This window comes from Brassica napus, chromosome A10 (genome assembly GCF_020379485.1).
Source record: "Brassica napus cultivar Da-Ae chromosome A10, Da-Ae, whole genome shotgun sequence".
NCBI lineage: Eukaryota > Viridiplantae > Streptophyta > Magnoliopsida > Brassicales > Brassicaceae > Brassica > Brassica napus.
In genome coordinates, this window is record NC_063443.1 from 13,937,981 (window position 1) to 13,960,449 (window position 22,469).

At 34.1% G+C, this 22,469-nt stretch overlaps 3 protein-coding genes across 4 annotated transcripts; 1 reads left to right on the forward strand and 2 right to left on the reverse strand.

The window, feature by feature from the left end:
* Positions 1 to 52: 52 nt before the first annotated feature.
* Positions 53 to 6,063, reverse strand: LOC106370462 (protein NRT1/ PTR FAMILY 7.1). The gene is made up of 5 exons (XM_013810467.3): positions 2,990 to 6,063; positions 2,654 to 2,710; positions 2,286 to 2,448; positions 1,341 to 2,151; positions 53 to 1,191 (listed from the first exon to the last, which is right to left on the reverse strand). The coding sequence occupies exons 2-5, from the start codon at positions 2,699 to 2,701 to the stop codon at positions 390 to 392; spliced, it is 1,824 nt and encodes a 607-aa protein (XP_013665921.2). The 5' UTR covers positions 2,702 to 2,710; positions 2,990 to 6,063; the 3' UTR covers positions 53 to 389.
* A 200-nt stretch (positions 6,064 to 6,263) lies between these two features.
* On the reverse strand, positions 6,264 to 10,989 carry LOC106371797 (outer envelope protein 80, chloroplastic). 2 transcript variants are annotated; one of them, XM_048743131.1, is made up of 17 exons: positions 10,193 to 10,989; positions 9,996 to 10,089; positions 9,513 to 9,595; positions 9,299 to 9,396; positions 9,077 to 9,146; positions 8,684 to 8,777; positions 8,427 to 8,508; positions 8,304 to 8,339; positions 8,010 to 8,163; positions 7,778 to 7,918; positions 7,575 to 7,645; positions 7,383 to 7,461; positions 7,186 to 7,301; positions 6,922 to 7,069; positions 6,766 to 6,835; positions 6,472 to 6,650; positions 6,264 to 6,430 (listed from the first exon to the last, which is right to left on the reverse strand). In XM_048743131.1, exons 1-16 carry the CDS (start codon positions 10,904 to 10,906, stop codon positions 6,496 to 6,498), a joined length of 2,205 nt encoding a protein of 734 aa, XP_048599088.1. In that variant the 5' UTR covers positions 10,907 to 10,989; the 3' UTR covers positions 6,264 to 6,430; positions 6,472 to 6,495. The 2 variants fall into 2 exon arrangements, with proteins under 2 accessions (XP_048599088.1, XP_013667353.2); XM_013811899.3 differs by having other exon boundaries at positions 6,264 to 6,650.
* Positions 10,990 to 16,743: 5,754 nt separating this feature from the next.
* Positions 16,744 to 20,076, forward strand: LOC125579235. The gene is made up of 9 exons (XM_048743132.1): positions 16,744 to 17,389; positions 17,809 to 18,082; positions 18,242 to 18,356; positions 18,436 to 18,560; positions 18,708 to 18,789; positions 18,882 to 18,993; positions 19,072 to 19,235; positions 19,318 to 19,438; positions 19,503 to 20,076. The coding sequence occupies exons 1-9, from the start codon at positions 17,201 to 17,203 to the stop codon at positions 19,842 to 19,844; spliced, it is 1,524 nt and encodes a 507-aa protein (XP_048599089.1). The 5' UTR covers positions 16,744 to 17,200; the 3' UTR covers positions 19,845 to 20,076.
* The last annotated feature ends 2,393 nt before the right edge of the window (positions 20,077 to 22,469 follow it).

Below are 22,469 nucleotides of genomic sequence, written 5' to 3' on the forward strand. Positions count from 1 at the left end.
TTGTACTTCAGTTTTAATAGTTTAGATAATCAGCTTTTTTATTTTGAAACCATGCACATGATTAAACAGAAGAGGGTCAAGTCTTGAGTAATAGAATATAAACTAATTTTAATACACTTTGTCAACAACCTGCTAGAATTTTGAATATAAACTAATTTTAATTGTTTTATTACGGTTTTGTTTACCAAACCACTTCAAATCTTGAGTAATAGAATAATATTTAGAATAAAAATAACAAAATATTTTCTTGAAAAGAAGAATCAGGTATCAACAATATATTATTATTCATTATCCCTAACAAAGATTGTTCCCTACCAATTATTCGACTAGAAAAAAAAACCCTCAAAAGATGACTTGTAGCTAAAAAAAAACTAAATAGAAAAGAAAAATTAAACTTGGTCTAACTCTGAGATAGCCTTCCTCTTCACACCAGTTCCCTTGATGCTATCTTCATCATGGCTTATGGGTTGGTACCACTTAGCAAACACCAAATAAAACACGAAATCAATAGCAGCTAATATCGCAATCAGAAAATAAAACCGATCCATATGACCTTCATTTAGATCCTCAGGTATCCACCCATGGCTCTTCCCTCTCGCGGTTATAGCCATAACAATATTCACCATCATACTACTCACATAGTTACCTAACGCCATCGAAGCCATGCACAACGAGCTTCCTAAGTTCTTTAAACCATCTGGTGACTGTCCGTTGAAGAACTCTAACTGTCCAACGTACATGAACACCTCACTCGCTCCCACAAGAACATACTGTGGAATTTGCCATAGAATGGTGAGCTCACTCTCCGCTTGACCAGGGACGATACGTCTAAGCCGTTGGATCTCTGTTAATCCTGCGGCCACCATTGCCATTATCCCTATGATTAGACCTATACCCATCCGCATAAGTTCCGTGGGTCTCACGTATGGGAATATAACGTGGCGGTAGATTCCTGTTGATATTAGGACGCTGCATATGTCGAAGACTGACATGCTCGCCGCGGGGATGTGGAATTTGCCGATGGATGCATTCATCACGTCACCTTGCTCAACGAACAATGATGCCATTTGTGTGAAGATCACTGAGTAGATTATAGTGCATAGCCATATAGGGAGCATCTTCATCACACATTTTGCTTCTTCTACTTGTGTTACACTGCATAACCTCCATGCGTTGTTCCTTGTCCCGCTCCTATATTATTATATTGATCGCAAAATATTCATGAGTTAAAAGATGACGACTATATATAAAACAATGTTCAAGAAATCGTTAGGCAGTAGTTAAAGTTTTATAAGGGATCGACTAAACCCATTTTTAGAACACGAGGATTGATTTATTACCTGTCATCATCTGTTATAACTGCTGCTCTATCCAAGAAGAGAAACTTGGAACTGTGAAATATCTTTCTACTTCCTTTAATGGCAGATTCAGGACCTTCGACTTCATACAACTCCTGGTGGTTTTCAGGCCTAACAACACTCCACTTCCGAGCAGTAGCCACGAACACCTGCGCCACGCGTGGCAACGGATTCCCACAGGGCTTGACGTAACGATAACGTTTTGTAGGGCCGAGAAAGGCTGCCAATGCGATAATGGCAGCGCCTAGTGACACCAAAAACCCTAAAGTCCACAACCCTTTATCCTCAAAGTAAACAAGGATTGTGTTTGAAAAGAGAGATCCAACGTTGAGTGCAAAGTAAAAGTAGCTGAAAAACGCAGCTTTGGAGGTTTTATCATTATCACCAAACTGGTCTGCACCGAAAGTAGCCAACGTTGGCTGGTGACCTCCGTATCCAAAGGCTACTAGATAAACGGATAAATAAAAGATGCCAACGCCGAGGGAAGAGGGAGGGTCGCATGTAAAGTTTCCATCGCCACAACCTTTAGGTTTGATCAAGAAAAACCAAGAAGTGAAAGAGAGGAGGCTCACACCAAGGACGAAGATGATTTGGAAGATAGTGCATGTCAAATAACGACCCCAATAAGAGTCGCTGAGAAATGCACCCACAAGTGAAAACATGTATACTGTTCCTGTCCACTTGCTTACGTTGTTTGCAGCTTCTGCATTGCCTTGTCCCATAACACGCGTTAGGAACAGAACCAGGTTAACTCCCACACCAAAGAAGGCCAATGTCGCTAGTCCTTGGTTTCCTGTACAGGGATAGAAACACAACGAAGACATTAAAAACAATAGAATGTGTACATGTCTTTTTCTTGGTCAAGTTATGTAAGATTTAGTTATACAAATTTATGTATGTTTAAAAAGTATGCCATGGAAAGTGTACCTAGCAAAATGAGTGCGTTAGTCCAGCCACCTTTCTCCTTTGTATCACCATCATTAGTCTTCTTCTTAAGGTCAGAATCGTTGGACTTGAGAGATGCCACACTTTGGTTATCTTGAACCTCTACCACCTCACCAACTTCAATATCTTCATCTCTCTCCTTATCCTTAAAATAATATCACATTCAAGTTAAATATATCATTATCTTACTCCCTACAAAAGCAGTATAATTCTTGAACTTGGTTCCTTTTTTTTTACCTTTGTACCTTTAAGGAAAAATCAGATGTTTTTATATGAAAACTTACACAGAATTCCTAAAACTGAAAAATGAAAAAGTTTGATACATGAAAAGGAATGAGTTATTCACGTACATTTAGCGGAGCAACGTAACCATTATTTCTCGGATCCATAGCGGCCATTTAAGGTATCTGTACGAAGTTAATATGTGATTATTAGAACAACAGTAAACTATAACACAAGGATATCTAGAAATACTAACTTGATATATTTTTCATATTTATGCATGGAATTCACCACAAATGAGTGTATCAATACCCTAAAACCTATGTATGATTAAATGAGAGTAAGGGTAAAAATCTTCTAATGTAGAGGCAAGATCTGTGAGTTTAAAGCTTTGATCTCTACCATTATATATGTATGAATATAAAAACACAATTTGATGTATCATTTATGAATCAAAATATAACCTTTTTCGCAGATCAATCTCCGGAGAAGGAGAAGAAGTTGTGTCAAGAACGAGAACAAGCCGAAGAAACACTTTCGATGAAGAAAAACTAGAAACACCTTTTGTCATTTATGTTTGAAGGATTAGTGTTTTGTACTTTCTCTCTTTTAATCAACCTGCAAGGAAGTACGTCTTTAACTCGCACAACACCGAGAGCTAGGTGAATATCTAACAATATGGCAAACTATAACTGAAGAAGCATTTCTTTGTTTCTTTCTTATATATAGAGATAGAGTTAGGTTTAATTGGCCTTTCATGATAATGAGGAAAAACAAATTAAATGCCTTAAGATGACAACAACTCTCCTTTAATAAAGGTTGTTAGCGTTGGCTAATAGTGACTTAGAGATATCATTTGATTTTTCTTAAAGAAAATTAACGTACAATAGCATTTATCTCTCAGAAAAATTGGGGAACACATGGAGTTTGTTACGTTCTTAAACAAATTAAATAAACGAATTATTTTCATGTTTTTAGAATTTTTTTAAACCAAGTTTACTCCTAAATGACTGGAGTTTTGTTACTTGCTTTACGCAAATTGACCCAAGGTTTTTAGCAGAAAAAAGAGGAATTGATTGAGTCAAGGTCCAGTTCACGAACAAACAAAACATTTTCTAGGAAGTCAATAAGATGACTTGCCATGAATTTGACACTATTCTAAATGTCAAAAATACATCATCAGCATAATATATGATCATAAAAATTACTATAATGAAAAAGGTAAGTAATTGTAAAAGATAAGTTCAAATAAGTATTGAAAATCCAATCAAAATATAAAACCAAATAACAGTTTTGCTTTATTTCAATAATTATACAACCGAAAGGCGGTTGCAATTATTTTTCGTTTTATCAAAACTGTGGACTTGTTAGATTATATTTAATTCGCTGAATACAATCGGAGACCCATCTACATTCATAAGGTATGTTTGATTAAATGTAGAAGTATAGAATATATTTTTTAATATTCATTGTGTTTGACGTGAATAAGATACAATCCTGCACAAAAAATATAAATATAAATTTAATTTTCATTAAATAATTTTTTTTTTGTCTATCCAAACTAATTCTGAGCTTTGAAATCACATGAATCTAGTTCAAAGTTAAACAACCATATCAGGGGAATACTATCGGAGCTAAGATAGGTTTAACAGTTCATGTCCACTATAATATATATACACCGAAATATCTTTTTTCTTTTCTTAATGTAACAAAATTCTACAGATTGCTTCTTGAAAACCCTCTTAAACAGTGGATCAACTTGATCGACCAGATGACAAAGTTAATGGCATCCTTGAAGACTCCTTCAAGTTTCCACTCTTCTCTATCATTAAGAGAGATTTAGAGCTCTCCATTCCTCATGATACCATAACATTATGAAACGCTTGCAACGAGGTTTTCTTAGCCAAACATATAATATCATCTCTCTTTAGCCCCGTCTGGGCATGTGCCCAAGGCACATTTGCACATAGCCTATATATTTTTTTTGCAAATTTTAGTTAGAGTTTAGTGTCTTTTTCTAAAATATTAGGGCCCATTTTTTTAGACCACATGTATATTTTTTAAGCTGCACAAGGTCCAACATAAGAGTGAGACGTCTCTTATTAAAACAAAATCATTCTCATTGACCCAAACTTTTTTTGTTAGTTTTTAAATCAAATACACTATTCTACTATATAGTTAAATTCACTATTCTAATTATGGTAAATAACACTATACTACTAAATGTGTTTCCAAACAACACAATAACTAATCTTGTGTCCAAACAATATAAAAAATTAGGTCCTACCTTTTTATTAATCTTTGATTTCTCTTCTTTTAAATTAGTTGATTTAAAACCACTCAAATATTTTATAAAAAAGTTAAAAATATAACTACTTTCGAGTTTAGACACTACAAGAAAATCATTTAATATAAAATTAATTAAATTAATAGATTATTTTGTTTGTATTTTAATAATAAAAAAACTGCATTCCCTTAAAATTAATAAATATTAGATTCTTATTCTTAAATTGTTTTTATTCTTGAGAACATATAATTATATATGCAAAATTATGGGTTAAATTGAAATCAAATATTTTTATATAAATAAAATGTAGAGTTAATAAACTAACATCAAATAAATTTTATGATTAATAATTTATCAAATAAGTATATATCACAAATTTACCAAACAAATTACAGATATTTTATTAAAACTTCGTAATGAAACAGGTTGAAATAATTAAAAAAAAATTAAGTAACCTTTTAGATTATTTTTATATTTAATATAAATATAAAATAATATAATTATGTATACTATTAATACCTCAACTAATTTTTTTGTTACCCACTTTAATACGTCAACTAATTATTTTACCTATTTTAATACACAAACTTTTAAAACTATGTTCAATTAGTACCCAAACTTTGTTTATTTTAATCAAAAGTATTAATAAGTATCAAACAAAATTTTAAAAAACCTCCAAAATCTTTAAAATTTCCGCTTTTATTTTAAGTTATAGCAAAGAAAGTAACTAAATTATGGAGAAAATTATAAATTTATAAAAAATCAATTTCGAAGGAAAAGAAAATAAATTTATTTTCTATTTCCAAAAATAAACCAAATTTCATATTTAATTCTTAAAAAATTATTACACAATTTAAGATTATCCATAATTTAATTACTTCTATTTCTAAGGATTAAAATAAAATTAGAATCTTTCACATTATTTTGTGAATTTTAGAGATTTTTAAAATTTTATTTGAAAATTAATAACATAATTTGGATATTAAAAAGAAAGACCGTATCAAAAGTTTGTGTATTAAAATAGACATAATAATTAGTTGAGATATAAAAATTGGGTAGAAAAAAATTTGGGTATTAAAAAAACTTAACCAAATTTAGTTCGAATATTTTTATAAAAAAAATAAAACATTACTTATCAAATGTTAAAATCTATTGATATTATTCCGACATTTTCACACAGATTAAGTAAATGATTGAAATGCAACAAAACTTTTATTAGCTACACATATTCGACCACTAATATTTGAGATAAATGAAATTATTTATAAAATCAATGAATTTGTATTTAATTTTAAGTTGAAAGTTCATTAAAATTCTAAAATAACACTATTTTCGTAACAATAAAAAAAATGCTAAACTCACAATTAACATAAAACAGAGAGAGCATAAATTATATTTTTAAAAAAATATTCCCGTGCTTTTAAAATCAGATCAAAGTTAGTGTACTGTCATAGCAGAAAACTTTCATATAAATATCTTAGCTTTTCAAATGAATCTCGGAGTTTTCTAACATTACACAGGACAGTGAGTTAACTAAATAGATGAGATAATTAACAAAAGTCATACAGATGAATGTACGACAAAGACCAAGAAAACATTTTTAGAATCAAGGACCAATGTCTAGTTTTTTCACGTCGTTTCAGTCGTCGTGGTCGACGAAAAAAACAGATGAGACTGGTAAGTTTAGGTCCGTTGGCCAACACCAAAGTGAAACCTTCCATTGTGCTTATCGTTGAAGGCATACTCAAGGCGTAGAGGCCCCAACGGGGAATCAACACGCACCCCAAAACCATACCCGTAACCACTTCCAGGCTTCAGCCTAGCCCCCGCAGGATCACCTAAAGGACATAAATTAACAAAGATGATGGTCACTTGTGAGAGATTCCAAAACTTTTACAAGCATATCGTAAGATGCATAAGGTAAAAGCACCGAAAGCCTAGTCTGTACTGTACCTGGGACAGTATTTCCTGATCCCAGATCAGTACCATAATCTGTAAAAAGGACGCCCTCGACCGGTCCTCTCTGCAAAAGAAAGGCAAGAATGAGAGTCATAACATTCATCTTTGTTACAAAAACGAGATCTTAGGACTGTCAGAGAAAAGTCTCACCATTGGGAAAGAGACCTCCCCTGAACCAACTACATATGATCGACCAGATCCTACAGCGCCCTCTTCGTAACCTCTTACGCTGTTTGTTCCACCAATGGCGAATGCTTCATGAGGTGAGAAGTTTCCCACCACATGTCCGCCTGACAGACTGTAAAACATGAACAAGGTAAGATAAGCTATATACAACTTGGGAAATGGTGATTTGAATAACAAAAGGCGAATGGAGCTTAAAAGAAATGTTATGCTGCAAGTAGTTTAGCATACCTAAATAGAAAACTAGCTGGTCCAATGTGTACGCCTTTCCTGGTACGAGCATTCACTCTATTGAAAAATAACCATTCGGGTAAAACAGGAAGCCCTTGTTCCATGTTAAACGCAAACTGGTATATAAATACAGATAGAGTTAAGCGTAGAAAAAAAGAAAAGGCCAATATAACTACCAAGAGAGGATTGAGACTGACCATTGTTGATCCATGTTCACCTGAGCCAGTATAAATGCTTTCGAATTTAGCTAGCAAGGTCTCGTCATGGGTCTTACCACTACACGAGCAAACATAAAAAATAGGATGTATCAATTAAATGTCCACATACAGCATTAGTGAAAGCGGAAACAATGAGCAAAACCAAAGGACATTTCATTTTTTGGTGTATACCTTGCGGTTAGAGGGCTACTGTAGAAGTCCTTAATGATAGGGTTCCCTTGTTCATCACGAGCACCAGCATGCTGGAACATTGAAATTAAAACGAAAATGGGAGTAGGCTAAACATACACACTGTGCAAGATCCAGTGGAGGCAGAAGTGGTGGGTGTTGATTGTGTTCCACAGAAACTTGAAAGTATCGAGGACAGTAGATACCTGAAATATAAGTCCAGCAGTACCACTCCACTTTGGCCTGAATGGCCGACTGTACTCAATACCTGCTGTAACCCGACCAATGGTCAGACTACCATTGTCTGGTTGATTGCCGTGAACGAGATTCCCTGGAGTTCTCGAATTCTGACACAAAATGAAGCTAGTTAGTCTATTAGTCAACTTAACATTCTCACTGAGATAGACAAAAGAGTCAGAACCCCAGTTAAGGTTTTACCTGAACCATAATAGATCTGGATGTCCTCTTGTCGTCTCCTTCAATCCATGGATCAGTGTAGTTTATACGAAATATAGAGTCAATTTGACCCCTCTCTAGGGAAACGTTAAGCTTTTGGTTTCTTCCAAATATATTACGGTGGGAATAAGCGAAGCTGCATGAAATAATAACTTCAATTACACCAGTAATGTCTTAACTAATAAACCCAGCTTGGGCCACAGCTAAAACTGAATCGTCACAAATAGTATATACAGATTTTATGCTACAGAAGACAGAAATGACACATGATTTTACCTTCCAATTAGTCCTGATAGGGGGCCACTCGTGATTCTACAAATAAGAAATAAACAAACTTTGTTGTCAAGCTACCAAAGAAAAATAAGTGAAACGATGTATGTAGTTTACAACTAAACGTACCCACTAGATATCCCACCACCAGCAGAGAAGCCTCCACTGGGACGCTCGACACAGTTCATGATCAAATCAACCTTCCCACTATCTAATATTTCCAGGGAAAAACAAGGCAGAGTAGAAAGTTTCAGCTATACTAAGCTATTAAAACCTGTTGTTAATGTGGCTGATGAATAAGTAAGGCATTTATTTTCTCCACTCATGCTACTGCACCTTAAGCACAGACTGAAACTAGATCAGAACCGAGGAATACATTCACTCACCACCTGCAGGTTGAGGAATAATACTAACATCTTCCATGATTCCCATGGCTAGCACAGTGTCTACATCCCTCTTCCCTTGAAGCATGCTATACACCTACAGCAATTTAAAGCCAGATTAGGCAAGATCTATATGTAGAGGTCCACAGCATCTAGGAGGGTCACGTCTAAAACTATTTACGGCCAAACTTGCAAAGAAACTTTCCGTTTTTGTCAATTAAGAATATAAACAAAGTATAACACCTTAGAGAATGATCAAAGTTAAATTCAAGATAAGATTTCCAAAGGATTTCATGAATAAATGATACCATCAGAAGTGGTTTCTAACAGCCCAGGTAAATATGACGTTTAGTTACTGGCTTATCTTCACATCTAAGCTGAGAGAGTCCAAAATACCTGTCCCTTCTTTGTTGTAAGCTGCCGTAGTATTGTCTCCACCCTTGTCTTCCCTTTAGTTGGCTCGCCACTAAACATAGAAGACACCAGTATCAAATGGAAATCCTAATGTAAATATTGAAATAAAAGGAAACTGGCAGTGCCATCCAGAATCAATTACAATTCAAAGTTCAAAACCAATATTAATTTCATAAAAAAGCGGAGAGACTGGTACCAACTTACGTCTTACGATCAAGGAATCGGATAGATATGTTGTTAACCTCTGCTTCAGCAACTTGAAGCCTTACTATACCTCCGGAAAGTGTATCAACATCAGAAACCTGCAATGGTAGACAACAGAATGACGAGTATTAAAAACCACGCAGTAAGTGACTGACTCCAGGATGTAAATTTATTTTTTGGAAAAATAGTTATATGGTGTACAAAGAACTCTTACAATTCCGAAAAGACCACGCTCCATGTACCAGCCATTGATGGATGTGATAGCTTCCTCCAGTCTCTTGATATTAATCACTTTCCCTACAAAACTTCACACCACGATTCACTAACAATTACCTTAGCCAATTAAACACGAAAATCCCAACTAATTAGTCTTACTACATTTACATGTACACTGAGAAAACCTTCAAATGAATTTCATATGCTCGGGTTCATAGCAGTTACATATCTGATAACAGCTTGCGATCATAATTTGCGAGGCATGAAAACATTTTGTTAATACTACCTACCCATATTCTATCTTCTCCATTCAAGGCTAAAACACACACATTTTACACCATGTGTTATAAAAACTATAGCTTTATCATCATCACTCGAAATTGTGTCAGGTTCCAGTGTTATGAATCCATTTTATAGTGACGAACTTATAAGTACATCCTAACAGAAGACGAAAAAACAAGCCAAATTAGAGGAGGCGTACCAAATCCATCTTGGAAAGCTTCCTGTATGAACTTCGAAGGAAGAACATTCGCGTTTTCACAGACTAACCCACGAAACTCTTGGTTTGGTTCTACCTTATGGCAAAAAAACAAGAATTATTTTCATCCCAAAAACATAAAAAGAGACTCTTTTTTTTCCCTCATCTATTTAAAAAGAGCAATCACAATGCATATATACCTGAAACATCAAACGTATCCCGTCGCGTGTATCAACAGCAACAGGAGTACAAGAGCAAAAGTACCCACTCTCTATAATCCTATGCACATCCTCCTGCACCTCTCGAACAGTCAGCGCTGAATTGGCTCGGCAAGCCTTCAAAGCAGCCAACGCCTCCACTTCCAAGTCCTTCCTCTCGAGCTCCTCTCCATCCTTGGTTCTCACCAACACCTCGCTTATCAGAACTCGCTCCTCCGCGTTTCGACTAGCCGATGAGTGACCCTTCTGAACCTGCTGCTGCTGCTGTATCACATCCTTCCCCTCCACAGTCTGAGTCGATTCGCTAGGCCTGTTTAGAGACAGAGATGCGCAGCAAAGCAGCGGCGAGCTTAGTCTCTCAGCTCCTGGGTCCGACCAAATCGATTGGGTTGATTGTATAAGGGAGAGTGAGAGTAGCGGAGACTTGCTGCCAATCATGAGCTGTGTGACTGAATTGAGCATCTGAGTCGGTGAATTGTGGCGACGAACGGGTCGGGTCTGGGTTAACCGTGGAGAGGCGTGGCGGTTCTTGAGCGAGTCGAGCATTCGAGTGAGCGAGAGACGAGTGTTGGAGAGGTGAGAGGATAAGGTTTTGGAGCAGGATTGGAGATTGGAGAGGAGAGAATTGTCGTGAGGAGAGGGATTGATTCTGATGGAAGATGAGGAGAGGTGGACATCTTCGTCGTGGCCATGCATTGTAATCGCACTCACTCGAAAGAAGGAAGAAGAGCAGCTAGGGTTTTTGATTCAGGGTAGAAGAAGATGATGGATGGTTCGGATTTTGATATTTTTCAGTTAGTAGTAGCCTGCCCATTTCGAGATTGACCCGACCCAGATCCATAACTATATTCCCCGTTGGATTTCGGATTCTGGTTTGATGATTATTTGTTTAAAACTCTTTTATCCAAGTAGAAGTAATTTAATCTTTTGTTTAACCGCATAGATAGCAGTTTAAGAAAAATATAGTGTTTTTTTTATTCAGAAACATGGATAGCAATATATTAAAGAAAAAAAATAATTGACTTCTGTTATTAAAAAAGTTTAGAAATTCATTATATTATGAAAACTATATATATATATATATATATATATATTAGCTTTAAAATATACGAAAATAGTTGGCCTAATCTAATTATTTAAAAACATCTTTGTCTAAAATAATCATAATTTTTTAAAAAAAAATTTATATACATATTTTAAATCAAAATATTAATTTAAAATTGATTTATATCAAAAATTGATTCAAAAATATATATGCATTCAAAAATTAATTTTACTAAAATGTTTTTATAACTATTATAAAAATGTTTTTAATATATTAAAACAAACACCCGTGCGGATCCACGGATCAAGATCTAGTTTTACTTAAACAACAAAATGAATATAATGTCAAATATGAAAATAGAAAGGTTAACTAATATCTTTTTTGTCATAAGATTAACTAATATCTATATTAAGAAATTTCATGTTGTGGTTCTTGGAAAATATAATTTATCTTATACATTTTTTTAACATAATGCAAATAGAAACTCTTTGAACAATTGCTATAGTTTCATAAATATTGTAGAGAAGTTGTTTAATTTTCCTGTAATTATACTCATAATTTAAAATACAATAATATTTAAATAGTAAAATTTAAGATATGAAAGTCTTATCAATACAATACTAAAAGCTGAATATCCTCAATGGAGAGGGAGTCCACCTCAGCAAATAAAATCAACGAATGAGGAAATGCTATACTGCCACGTCAATTTAATTTATCTCGCACATCATATTTACTGGGCTTATGACAAATCAAAGTGGCCCATTATAACACTGCCCATCTCGCGCTCATAGCAAACGACGCAACTTTTCCGCTCCACCACCATCGTTTCCGATTTCTATGAATCTCCGTTTCAGAGTTTTGATAACACATTCAATTCACTTCTTTGACTCTTATCTTCATGAGATCTTTTCCTTCACCTCCCTTTGTTTTCCATCTTATATAACTCCTTTATCGATATTTAAATCAAACCACATCGTAGAACCTCTATACAAGAATATCAAGCTATGGCCATGAAAATCAAGCTATGGCTATGGATGATAAACAGTTTGCAGCTCCAAAGCTTCGGCTAGAACCGAACTCCGGCGATATCGACCACCACATCCATGGCTAATAATCCAGCGAAATCCACTCCAACTAAGAAACAAGGAGTTGGTCTCTATGACGGCTCCCTCAAGCGTGTAGCTCCATCTACAGCCCTGAATCATGCACAAAGCGGGATCCTCATAGGACTTGATCTTTTATTTATTGGCAAACGGTATGAGCTGATATGCTAAACCCCTGAATTTCATAAATTTTTTTGTATAATCTAACCTATTCTACACCTCAAAATGAATCTGTGATACAAGGTGCATAGCTCAGAACCGAGTAAGCCGGTTTAAATGTTTTCTGAAGCGTGGATCTCAGCCTCTTTTACCTCTTATCTCAAAAGATGACACTTTCAGAGTCCTTTCCGAGCTTCACGAACAGAGTTTAGCGATTGAGTTCAGCAGATCAGGTTCCATTCATCCAAAAAGATTGAAACGAGTTGTGTTCTCAGAGCTGATCTCTGCGGTGATCTCTGCTAAGGTTTAGGTTTTGTCGTCGAATACAATTTAATTATGCACATTATTACGTGGCGATTTGATTCAAATTATTTTGCTTCTTTTTGGTTGGTTGTGTTTGCTTAATTAATTAATTAATGTTCGTCTCTATTGGAATGCAGATAAAGATCTAGAGTTACGGAAGCACACGCTGAGATCATCGCAGTAAGGTTGTCCTAGAGACACACAGAGAGAGAGGTTTTGAAGAGGTTTGTTGTTGTCTGATTTTTTCTATTTTTTGTTTTGTGTTTATGTTCGTTTAATATTTAGCAAATTCTTCTCTTTGGAAAGGTGTGAAACTTAAATCAGGGCCAAAAATACATGTGTTTGTGGAATGGACTATGCAGATGGAGTATTACTTCGATGGGTTGCTCTTCTTTTATAGCAGCTGAAATCAATTATAGAGAAACCAACACTAGAGTTGTTTAAATTTAATTCAGTATGAAAACCATCTGAGCACGACGATGACATTGAGATACTGACTCATGAAGAGAGAGAATGCTTGAGAAGAATCTGACTGAATATGAACAGCAGCTTGGTTCTTGGTAAGAGCCTCCAAATCTGTTCTTCGCTTCTTCTTATTCCTTTTCGAAAGGTTACCAGATTGGTTTACACAATTTTCAATATGTATCTGTTTCATTATTTAGGTAGAAGAGGATTCTTTGATGGTGTAATGAAAATTTTGCATCAGCATTGGAAGCACAAGGAGGTTGCATTGGTTTGAAGACTTCGAAGCGAACTGTGATTTAAAGGAGGAATCTCTAGGCTAAGCTCGAACTAAGGATGACAGTGGAGTGATCTCTGCAACTTATTGTTAACAAGAATTTTGTTGATTATACACTAACGTTCATATATATATTTGGCGAGAACTACAAACATCCTTCATCAAAACTGATACCACAGAATTTTTGAGGAAAAGAACAGTGATACAAACGTCTGTTTAAAAGCTCGGTGTAAGTATAATGAATGAAAATCTCTCCTATCATTAATTTGATTGAGAGAATGCTTTTGTATACCCCGCTTGAATGGATCGTTACTCAGTTATGTTGTTGTTGCAGTCGCTGAATTTCTTTGCTTACCAGAGAAAGCACCATTGAAGATATGAAGGAGTTTGGTAAATCTTCAAGACTCTGCTTTTGAGTTATGTTGATGCAAGTGGGAGCTGTAACAAAATTACGTTCTTTGGTTGGATCACATTATTTTTCATTTACTGTGGTAGTATATGAATTACTATAAAAGGAGTTCCCTTTTCCTCTTCTTCAGTTGCTGAGCTTCTGCTAAGTGAGTTCATTCCACAGATCTTACCATCTGAGACTTGCTGTGTTGGATTAAGTGTCGATGAACTTGCAGGGTGATAGTAGATCTGGGAGGGAAGTGGTGGCGTTGGGAAAGAAGATGGTTGTGAAGCAAGTGAAAGAGACAATTGTGCAGGAGATGGGTATGAAGGTGCTGCAGATTCTATTGAATCCTTTTCTTTCTGTGTGAGAGATAGAAACGCAAAAGAGAGGTTATGTATCAACAAATGTAAAAGTTTCAAAGATGTGAGAAAACTCAACTATAGGTGAAACAAGCTTTACCTGCTCAAAGACTGTATCCATGGAAGAATTTCTTGAAAAAGATAAATCTGCCAAAATATTCATTAATGTCATGTAAGATTATTATGATCTGTAGACAGATGCATAGGCAAGTCAAGAAGCAAGTAGAGAAGTCATATCAAGAGAAACATGATTTAACAGGTTCTGAAAAATACTATCTAAAAGTCTCAAGTGAATAACACACCATACATGTGTTCCCTCAAGCTAAAAAAAATACTAAACAAGCTGAACTTATTTTACCTGAGGCCGGAGACTTCTGCATCGTCTGTGTCCGAAAGCTGTCCAAAGGGGAACCTTGAGATGATAAAAAATCAGAGTTGATGTCAGACACATCGTTCTGGCTAATCCCATCAGACAACCAACTAAGAGAGGCTTCTTCACCAGCTACACGGCCTCTGTTATGATTATCCCAGCGGAAGCTCCAAGTAGTAGAATGCCTCCTCTCAGCAGCTGATGATGAGTTAGGCAGGAGGACCATTTTGTCACGAGGAGCAACACAACACGCGTTCCCCATTACCTTGAGGACGAGAATGACCATTACCTTGAGGACGAGAATGACGAGAGAGTCTAGCACAACTTTATCCAAACTATTTTTGAACTCTCTATTCTTGCATTTTTTTATATATAATGAATAATAACTTGTGAAGTTAGGATATTTCCTCCCAAGCATGTGTTGTGTTTTCGTAATTATAAAGTTAGGTTTTAAAATTTTTAATACATAAAAGACTGTTACGTCTTATATTGTGATCTGCACCTATTTACATTACACTCTATTTGTGTCGTTTATTTTATTGCCGATGATGAAATGAATAAAAAAAGCAGAGCGGATCATTAACTTGGATCACAGTACAACAATATTGATCTCGATGTTTAGATCTTTCTCTTCGAGTTATTAATTTACAAAAAAAAAAATCTTTTTAGAATAATATATTTTCTGTTAAAAAAGGTATTTGATTTTAAGATATATGAATGGTTGATTAATTGTTATAGATAAAACTTTTTATGTTACTATTGTTCAACTATAAGGTGTATAGAAAATATTTACCATAAATGTATATGCATTTTAAGTATAAAATGACAAAATAACATTTAAATATTTTTAAATACTTATAAAGTTTAAAGATAAACTTCACTATGAATAAAATACAGGCAAACTATACAATATATTATTATATTTATATAAATTTATATGCACCGGTTATTAATTTATGTTTTTATTGGAACTATATATTTACATAAAAAAAATCAAGAATTTATTATTTTATTAATTTATCGAATTGTGTCATATTTTATATTGACCCAGTTCAGAATTGGTGGAGTTTATTAATTTATTGAATATTAACTCATAGAGTTTCTACTGTAATGGGTTCAGAAAACTTCATATATAAAGCTATTTTTTAGTTTTTTATTTATATATGAAGTAACAGTATTATCAAACTTAAAAATTCCAAATTTTAAACCGGATGGCATACTACAGATATTAGAATATAAAAATTTATCTTTTTCTTTAATAATATTACGTATAAAATAGAAGAAATGTACATATTTATAAAAATAGACGAAATTTATATATTTTTAAAACACTCTTCTATTGATAAGTTCAGAAATAACCATTTGCACTTTTAATCATGCTCGAATTGCAACAATGTGAATTGAGGATTGCTACTAACGAAACAAATAAAACAAATAGAAGCATTGATTAGTGTTACGAAAATTTACATACTGTTTATGTTTTAAAAAAAAAAGCTTTACAAACCCCTAAACTCTCATTGAAGAGGAAACAAATATGGTAATAAAATGGAAAAGGCTCCAGATTATACTTACAAACTTATTACTCTTTGCATGTATGTATTATACTACTTCTCAAAAACATAATTCTAAATAAATAAAAATTTCCAGCGAAGATATAAGTTAAGTCTATTCAACTTTCAGTTTAAGTAAAAACAATATAATTTTCTCTTCTAAATCTATAAATTCTTAAAATATTAAATCAAATTTATTTAAATTTATAAATCAACTTCAAAAAATTTGAAGCAAAACATTTTAGTTAATACCAACACGAAAAACGATATTTAGTTTAAATGTGATTAAAGGAGACACAAAAATACTAAAAATAATTTTTTAAAAATAACCAAGATAACAAAGCATTAGAAGATAAAAAAACATATGATCAAATTATAAATGAAATGAAACACAAAACATCTTATATTGTTCAATATACTTCAATAAAGATATTTTAATCAGACAATAACAATACATTTATTACATTTGAGAAAATACACTTAACAATAAAAAATAAACCCACGCGTAGCGTGGGTCAAAGCTCTAGTACTACTAAAAGCAGAATAATCAGAGCAACGAGAGTGCCACGTATGCTTTTTTATTCAGGCCAATCAGGTACATTTATTTTGCCACGTCAGACTCACGTTTTCTTTCGGCTAAAGTTTACTAATATTCTGTGGGTTTCGTGATTACGCTTTGGGCTATATGATTGCGATTTGGGCTTCGGGGTGTTTTGTCTTTGGGACAAAAATCAGATTCGACCTCGCAAAATGACGATTCTCCTCACCCTTTCCACTTCGTTTTCTCCGATCGAAGATCAACGAATCGTAAAATCAATCGATTCAACCTCCGCAATCAATACTTTTGTTTTGATCAATCAATACCTCCATTATGATTTCGTTTCACCTCCCTCTTTTCCTCCTCCTTTATATGTTGATCTTTCTTCTTCGTACTAAACAAAACCCTAGAAATACTCAGATCTCAAGCCATGGCGATGAAACGAAATGGGAAGTCTCCTGCCTCTTCCGCCTCTGACGAAAAAGTGATGTTCTTCAAAGATGTCTCTCTAGGTCCCCATGAAACCCAATTGCGCTTCCGACTCATTCATTTCTGGGAGGCTCGGAACCCGGTGAAGAAGACCCTTATTGGCCTGGAAATGCTTCTCATCGATGAGCAGGTACGTCAATTCTCTCAAGATTTTTCAAGACCGTCAGATTTGGTTAGGGTTAATTAGTTATGTTAGATTAGTTAATTAAAATTTGAACCGTGATTAATTAGTTTTGTAAATAAAACTTAAAAAATTGATTTTCACATTTTTTTATACGGGTGTTAAGTTATTTTGTAGGGTCTGATATCGTATCTGTTTAGATTCTGAGGTTTGGTTCCCATTTCGTGTTTTGTTATTCTTTTCCGACAATAAAAATTGTTTCTAGACCGTGATATCTGTGTAAGGGTTAATTAGTTAGGTTAGATTAGTTAATAAAACTTTGAACCGTGGTTTTGACGTTTTCTAAAACATATTTGTTTGGTATCGTATATGTTTAAATTCCGAGATTTGATTCTCATTTCGTGTTTTTTATTATTTTCCGACAATAGGGAAGTGTCATTCAAGGATTCATCCCACCAGGACGTATCAAGAAATACTTGCCTGATATGAAGCAAGGATCAGTTTACAAACTCATCAACTTCTACGGATCGAAGAACAAACCGATGTATCGGGTTGCTGACCATATCGCAACCGTGTCCTTCACATGGAACTCTGAGTTGTCGGTTCTTCTCGACATTCCAATCTCTTTTGATGAAGACCGTTTCAGGTTTCATTCGTATGAGGATTTTGAGGCTAACTGTGATCTCAAAGGTGACCTCTATGGTAAGCATACATTACTTTATATTTTATGTAGTTTTGGTTTGCCTTCATGTTTGTTAAAGAATTATAGAACTTTGTTGGGTTAAATAATTAGTTCAAGTATTTCTCTCTTTAGTTTTATATTAGACATCTGAATTACTTTCTTTATGATAAATGTTATAGATGTTGTTGGTCACATGAAGCTGGTGGATGGACAGACTCTTACCGAGCGTCCCACTGTTGATGAAGCGAAGATCGCTACCACTCGGCACGTTATGGTTCATGTGCAATCACATGAGTAAGTGTGTTCTTCTATTTTTAATACACCATCTCTCTTTAGTTCCTAAGTCCCTAAGAGTTTTTTTTTTTTTTTGCAGAGGACCTGTCATGAAGCTCTACCTATGGGACCAGGCTGCAACAGAATTCTGCAAGAAGTTTAAGTCCTATGAAAACACTCCCACAGTGCTTTTGGTCACAGCTGTTAACACTAAACGTCTCGGAGGTAATCAATTATCCCTTTGGATTCACGTTTTCACTGATCATTGTGTAACGTTTTAGCTTATTAAACATTCTAAAAACGCTTTTTCTTTTAAATTGGCTGCTATTTCTAGACACTATCATTTTTAATGCTTCTTACTTTATCGAACAGGTACTCTGGCACTGAGCTCTATGTCTCCCACACGGGTTTTCATGGACTATGATGTCCAACCAACCATTGATTACTTCACCTGGTATGTACCCCCAGCTACAAACGTTCGTGTTGAGCACATAGTTACACAAATTGAAGTGATTGACTGAAGCAATGCTTTCTATTTATTGTTAGGCTCGCCTCAAACCCAGAGATTGCTAAGCAGGTTACTGCAGAGGTGGTCACTAAGCGGGAGACGATGACCATAGGAGAAATATTCTCTTACATGACTCAGGAATCTGCAAAGGTAAATACAAATCTAACTATTACTTGCCAATTTTTAAGCGCTTATCTATTTATATCAAATGCTTTTGAACTGTTGCAGGATGCCTTTTTTGAGTGCACTGCTACAATTGATGATGTTGTTCATGGATCTCCTTGGTACTATATTGCATGCGCTGAGTGCCATAGTAAGGCTACCAAAGGCGCAAACTCATTGATTTGCACCAACCCAAAATGTGTGAAGGACAGCACAGCTGGTGTTGCACAGTATGTTCACTGGCCTCAATATTCAATTACATTTTTCCTTATATAAGTTTTGGATTATTAACTTCTGATTCTTACATAACAGGTACCGTGCAAAGATTTCTGTTTATGACAGCAGTGAACAAGCTTTTTTTGTCCTGCTTGGTGATGCTGGTCTTCAGTTGACTGGGAGGCACGCATCTGAGTTGGTTAGCAGATACTTTGAGGTAAATTTCTATCAGTTTATACTCTCAACTTATTTAAACTCACACTACTGTATTTGAATACAAGGCTAATAAAGACAAAGGCCCTGACCATGAGGTGCCTGTCCCGGAATCTCTGATCAGCACAATCGGGCAGACCCATAAATTTTGTGTGAAAGTCACAGACCACAACTTCTCTGGCAGCACCCGAGCTATAACTGTCACCAAGATCCTCCCTCTAGACACACCATCACCCACAGAATCCTCTCTTGGAAACGCCATTGCTGCAACGTCCGAGGAAGCAGTGCAGACTGGAAGTGACGTATGTGGTTCTTCAAAAAGCCATGGAGATTCTGCAGATGAGGAGAGTAAGAGGACGTTTGAAAGTGTTGATCCAGAGAAAGTCAAACGGCCAAGATGTGAGAATTGAAGCTTCAGTTCAGTGATGTTTAAGTCTTTGCTTTGAACTTCAAGTATTGCATTGGTTTCTGAAAGTTTGCTTCAGTTTAAGTACTATTTTGGTTTTCAGCAAGACATTGCTTTGTTTCATTTCATTTCAGACTTTGTCTTTGGTCAATTGAATTATCTTTCCTTAAAAGCTTTCCCGTTTCTTTCAAATAAATTGTTTTCATATTTTCAATTCAATTAATAAATCCAAACGATTTGGCCTCATAAGAAAACTCGCTGGATTTAATTATCTCCATAGCCCATATCCATTATAATCTCCATGTCGTCATCACACACGCACACGCATATCCCAAGCTGGTTTAGGTTTCAATACGATCTTTCTCATTAGCTTATCATTTAGTCTATCGTGTGTAAATTTATAAAAAAATATAGAAAAGTTAACGAACTCAACTTGCTACGAATCATATTTTAGTTAAACCCAACGATGATGTTTATTGGTAGTTTCAGAAAAAAAAACATATGCATCAAATTAAACAATATATAATTAATATGAAAATGCAAAAAGAATATAGAAGATCAAACATTAAATTCAACAAGACAACAATATAAAATATCTATTTTCATTTGCTTTAATGTTGTTGGCACTTTCCGATTTATTGATTTTAAATTATTTATAAATAATCAAAAAATTATAAACAAATAACCCGGGCGTAGCCCGGGCAAACCCTCTAGTATCAGTAAAAAATGCAAAGCTATTTTTAATGTTTTTTGAAAATATCAGAAAATGCATTCCGTTTTCAGACCATTAGAGATGTGGAAAAGAGCATAAAATTGATTTTTTTTTCCAAATTGTCAAAAAGGAAGGATTATATATAGCTATGTGACTTTATATAACTTTATATTTTATTTCGTTACCTAATTAATATTTCATTCGAATATTCCAAATGAACATGTTCATTAGATAATCCATTTATGAAAAATCACTATTTGAAAATTGTAAAGGATATGTAGTTATGTAGGAATAGATTATACATCTGTATACTTATTTCTAAATGATAAAGTTGCACTAAATCTGTATTGGAAGAGATCTTTTTATCGAAATCAGTGGAAGATATTATTTTGTGATCATAGACAAGTTTTACGAATTTTTTATCCCCTTCAAAATACACTACAATGTTAGGAATTCCTCCTCATTCATCACTAGTTTCTTGACAACATTGTAGAGTTTGAAAACATATTTAACCTATGTTTAATCCAAATAATATTTTTTAAAATTTTGTGATTGCATTTCTTACATTAACACTATCTTAAGACATAAATAAACTGACAGTGAATGATGGAGCTTTCCTTGATATATGAAGATAAGTGGTTGAAATTAAAATCACCTATTACTAAGTCCCAGCCACAAAAACATACATTCCATATTAATATCTATATTAAGAAATTTGATGTTATAATTATTATTTGAAATGTAATAATTATTTTTTTATAACTGTTTTTTATTTAAACAACAAAATGGATATAATGTAAAAATAGAAATAGAAAGGATTAATCAAAAGGTTAATTATTATCTATATTAAGAAATTTGATGTTTTGTTTCTTGGAAAATATAATTGATCTTAAACAGAATTTTCAACATAATGCAAATATAACGGTTTATTGTACAATTGGTATAGTTTCATAAACATTGTAAATAGTTTTTTTTTTTTTACTTTTTCTGTAATTATAATCATAATTTAAGATTAAAAACATTTCAGTTAAACTTAATAGTAATCAAACTTGTAGTTGAAACTGAGATAGAATCAAAACAAACTAAATTAAACAAGTTTAAGAAACAAACTATATATATTCAACCGCAACGAAACTTCTAATAACTTCTGCAAATATGTCTTCACTATCGAAGAGTAACTTCATCACGTTGCTCAAATAAATGTACCAAGAGAAGAAAAAGAGGATAATATAGGCGTTCCAACCATGACTCTTATCAACGAAAACCAACTGCGACCCGTCTCCCTGAGAAACATATAGAAGACCCCCCCCCCCCCCCCCCCCCCTAACCAACACCGTGAGCATTACCAGTCTATTTTGACTTTGACTCTGATACACCATGGGTTGTCTCCACAGAACGCAGAACACGCCAAGGTTACCACCAAGTTCACAAAGGCGATGACCATTAAAACAGTTTTGGTGGCTACTACCCACCCCAAGGGTGAGAGAAGCACTGCCAGAAAAATTTCCAGGCCATCTAAGGCCTTCTTAAGGAACCGATTAAATTGCTATAGTTACATAAATATTGTAGAAGTTGTTTATTTTTTCTGTTACTATTGTTTTTTTTTCTTAATATCTTAAAATGCATCATAAATTGAATTTTCTCTAAATTATCAAAAAAAGAAAGTATTATAGCTACATGCATTTATATAATTTTATATTTTATTTCATTACCAAAAAATGTGGTTAGTGTTTATCCAGCTAATTTGTTTATATCTCTTTGTTTCTGTGATTTTTTATTCCAATACTCCAAATGAACATGCTTAATAGATAATCCATTTAAGGAAAACAGCTATTAATTTTTTTTTTAAAGGATATGCAGTTATGTAGGAATACATTATACATCTGTATATTTATTTCTGAATGATAAATTTTCACT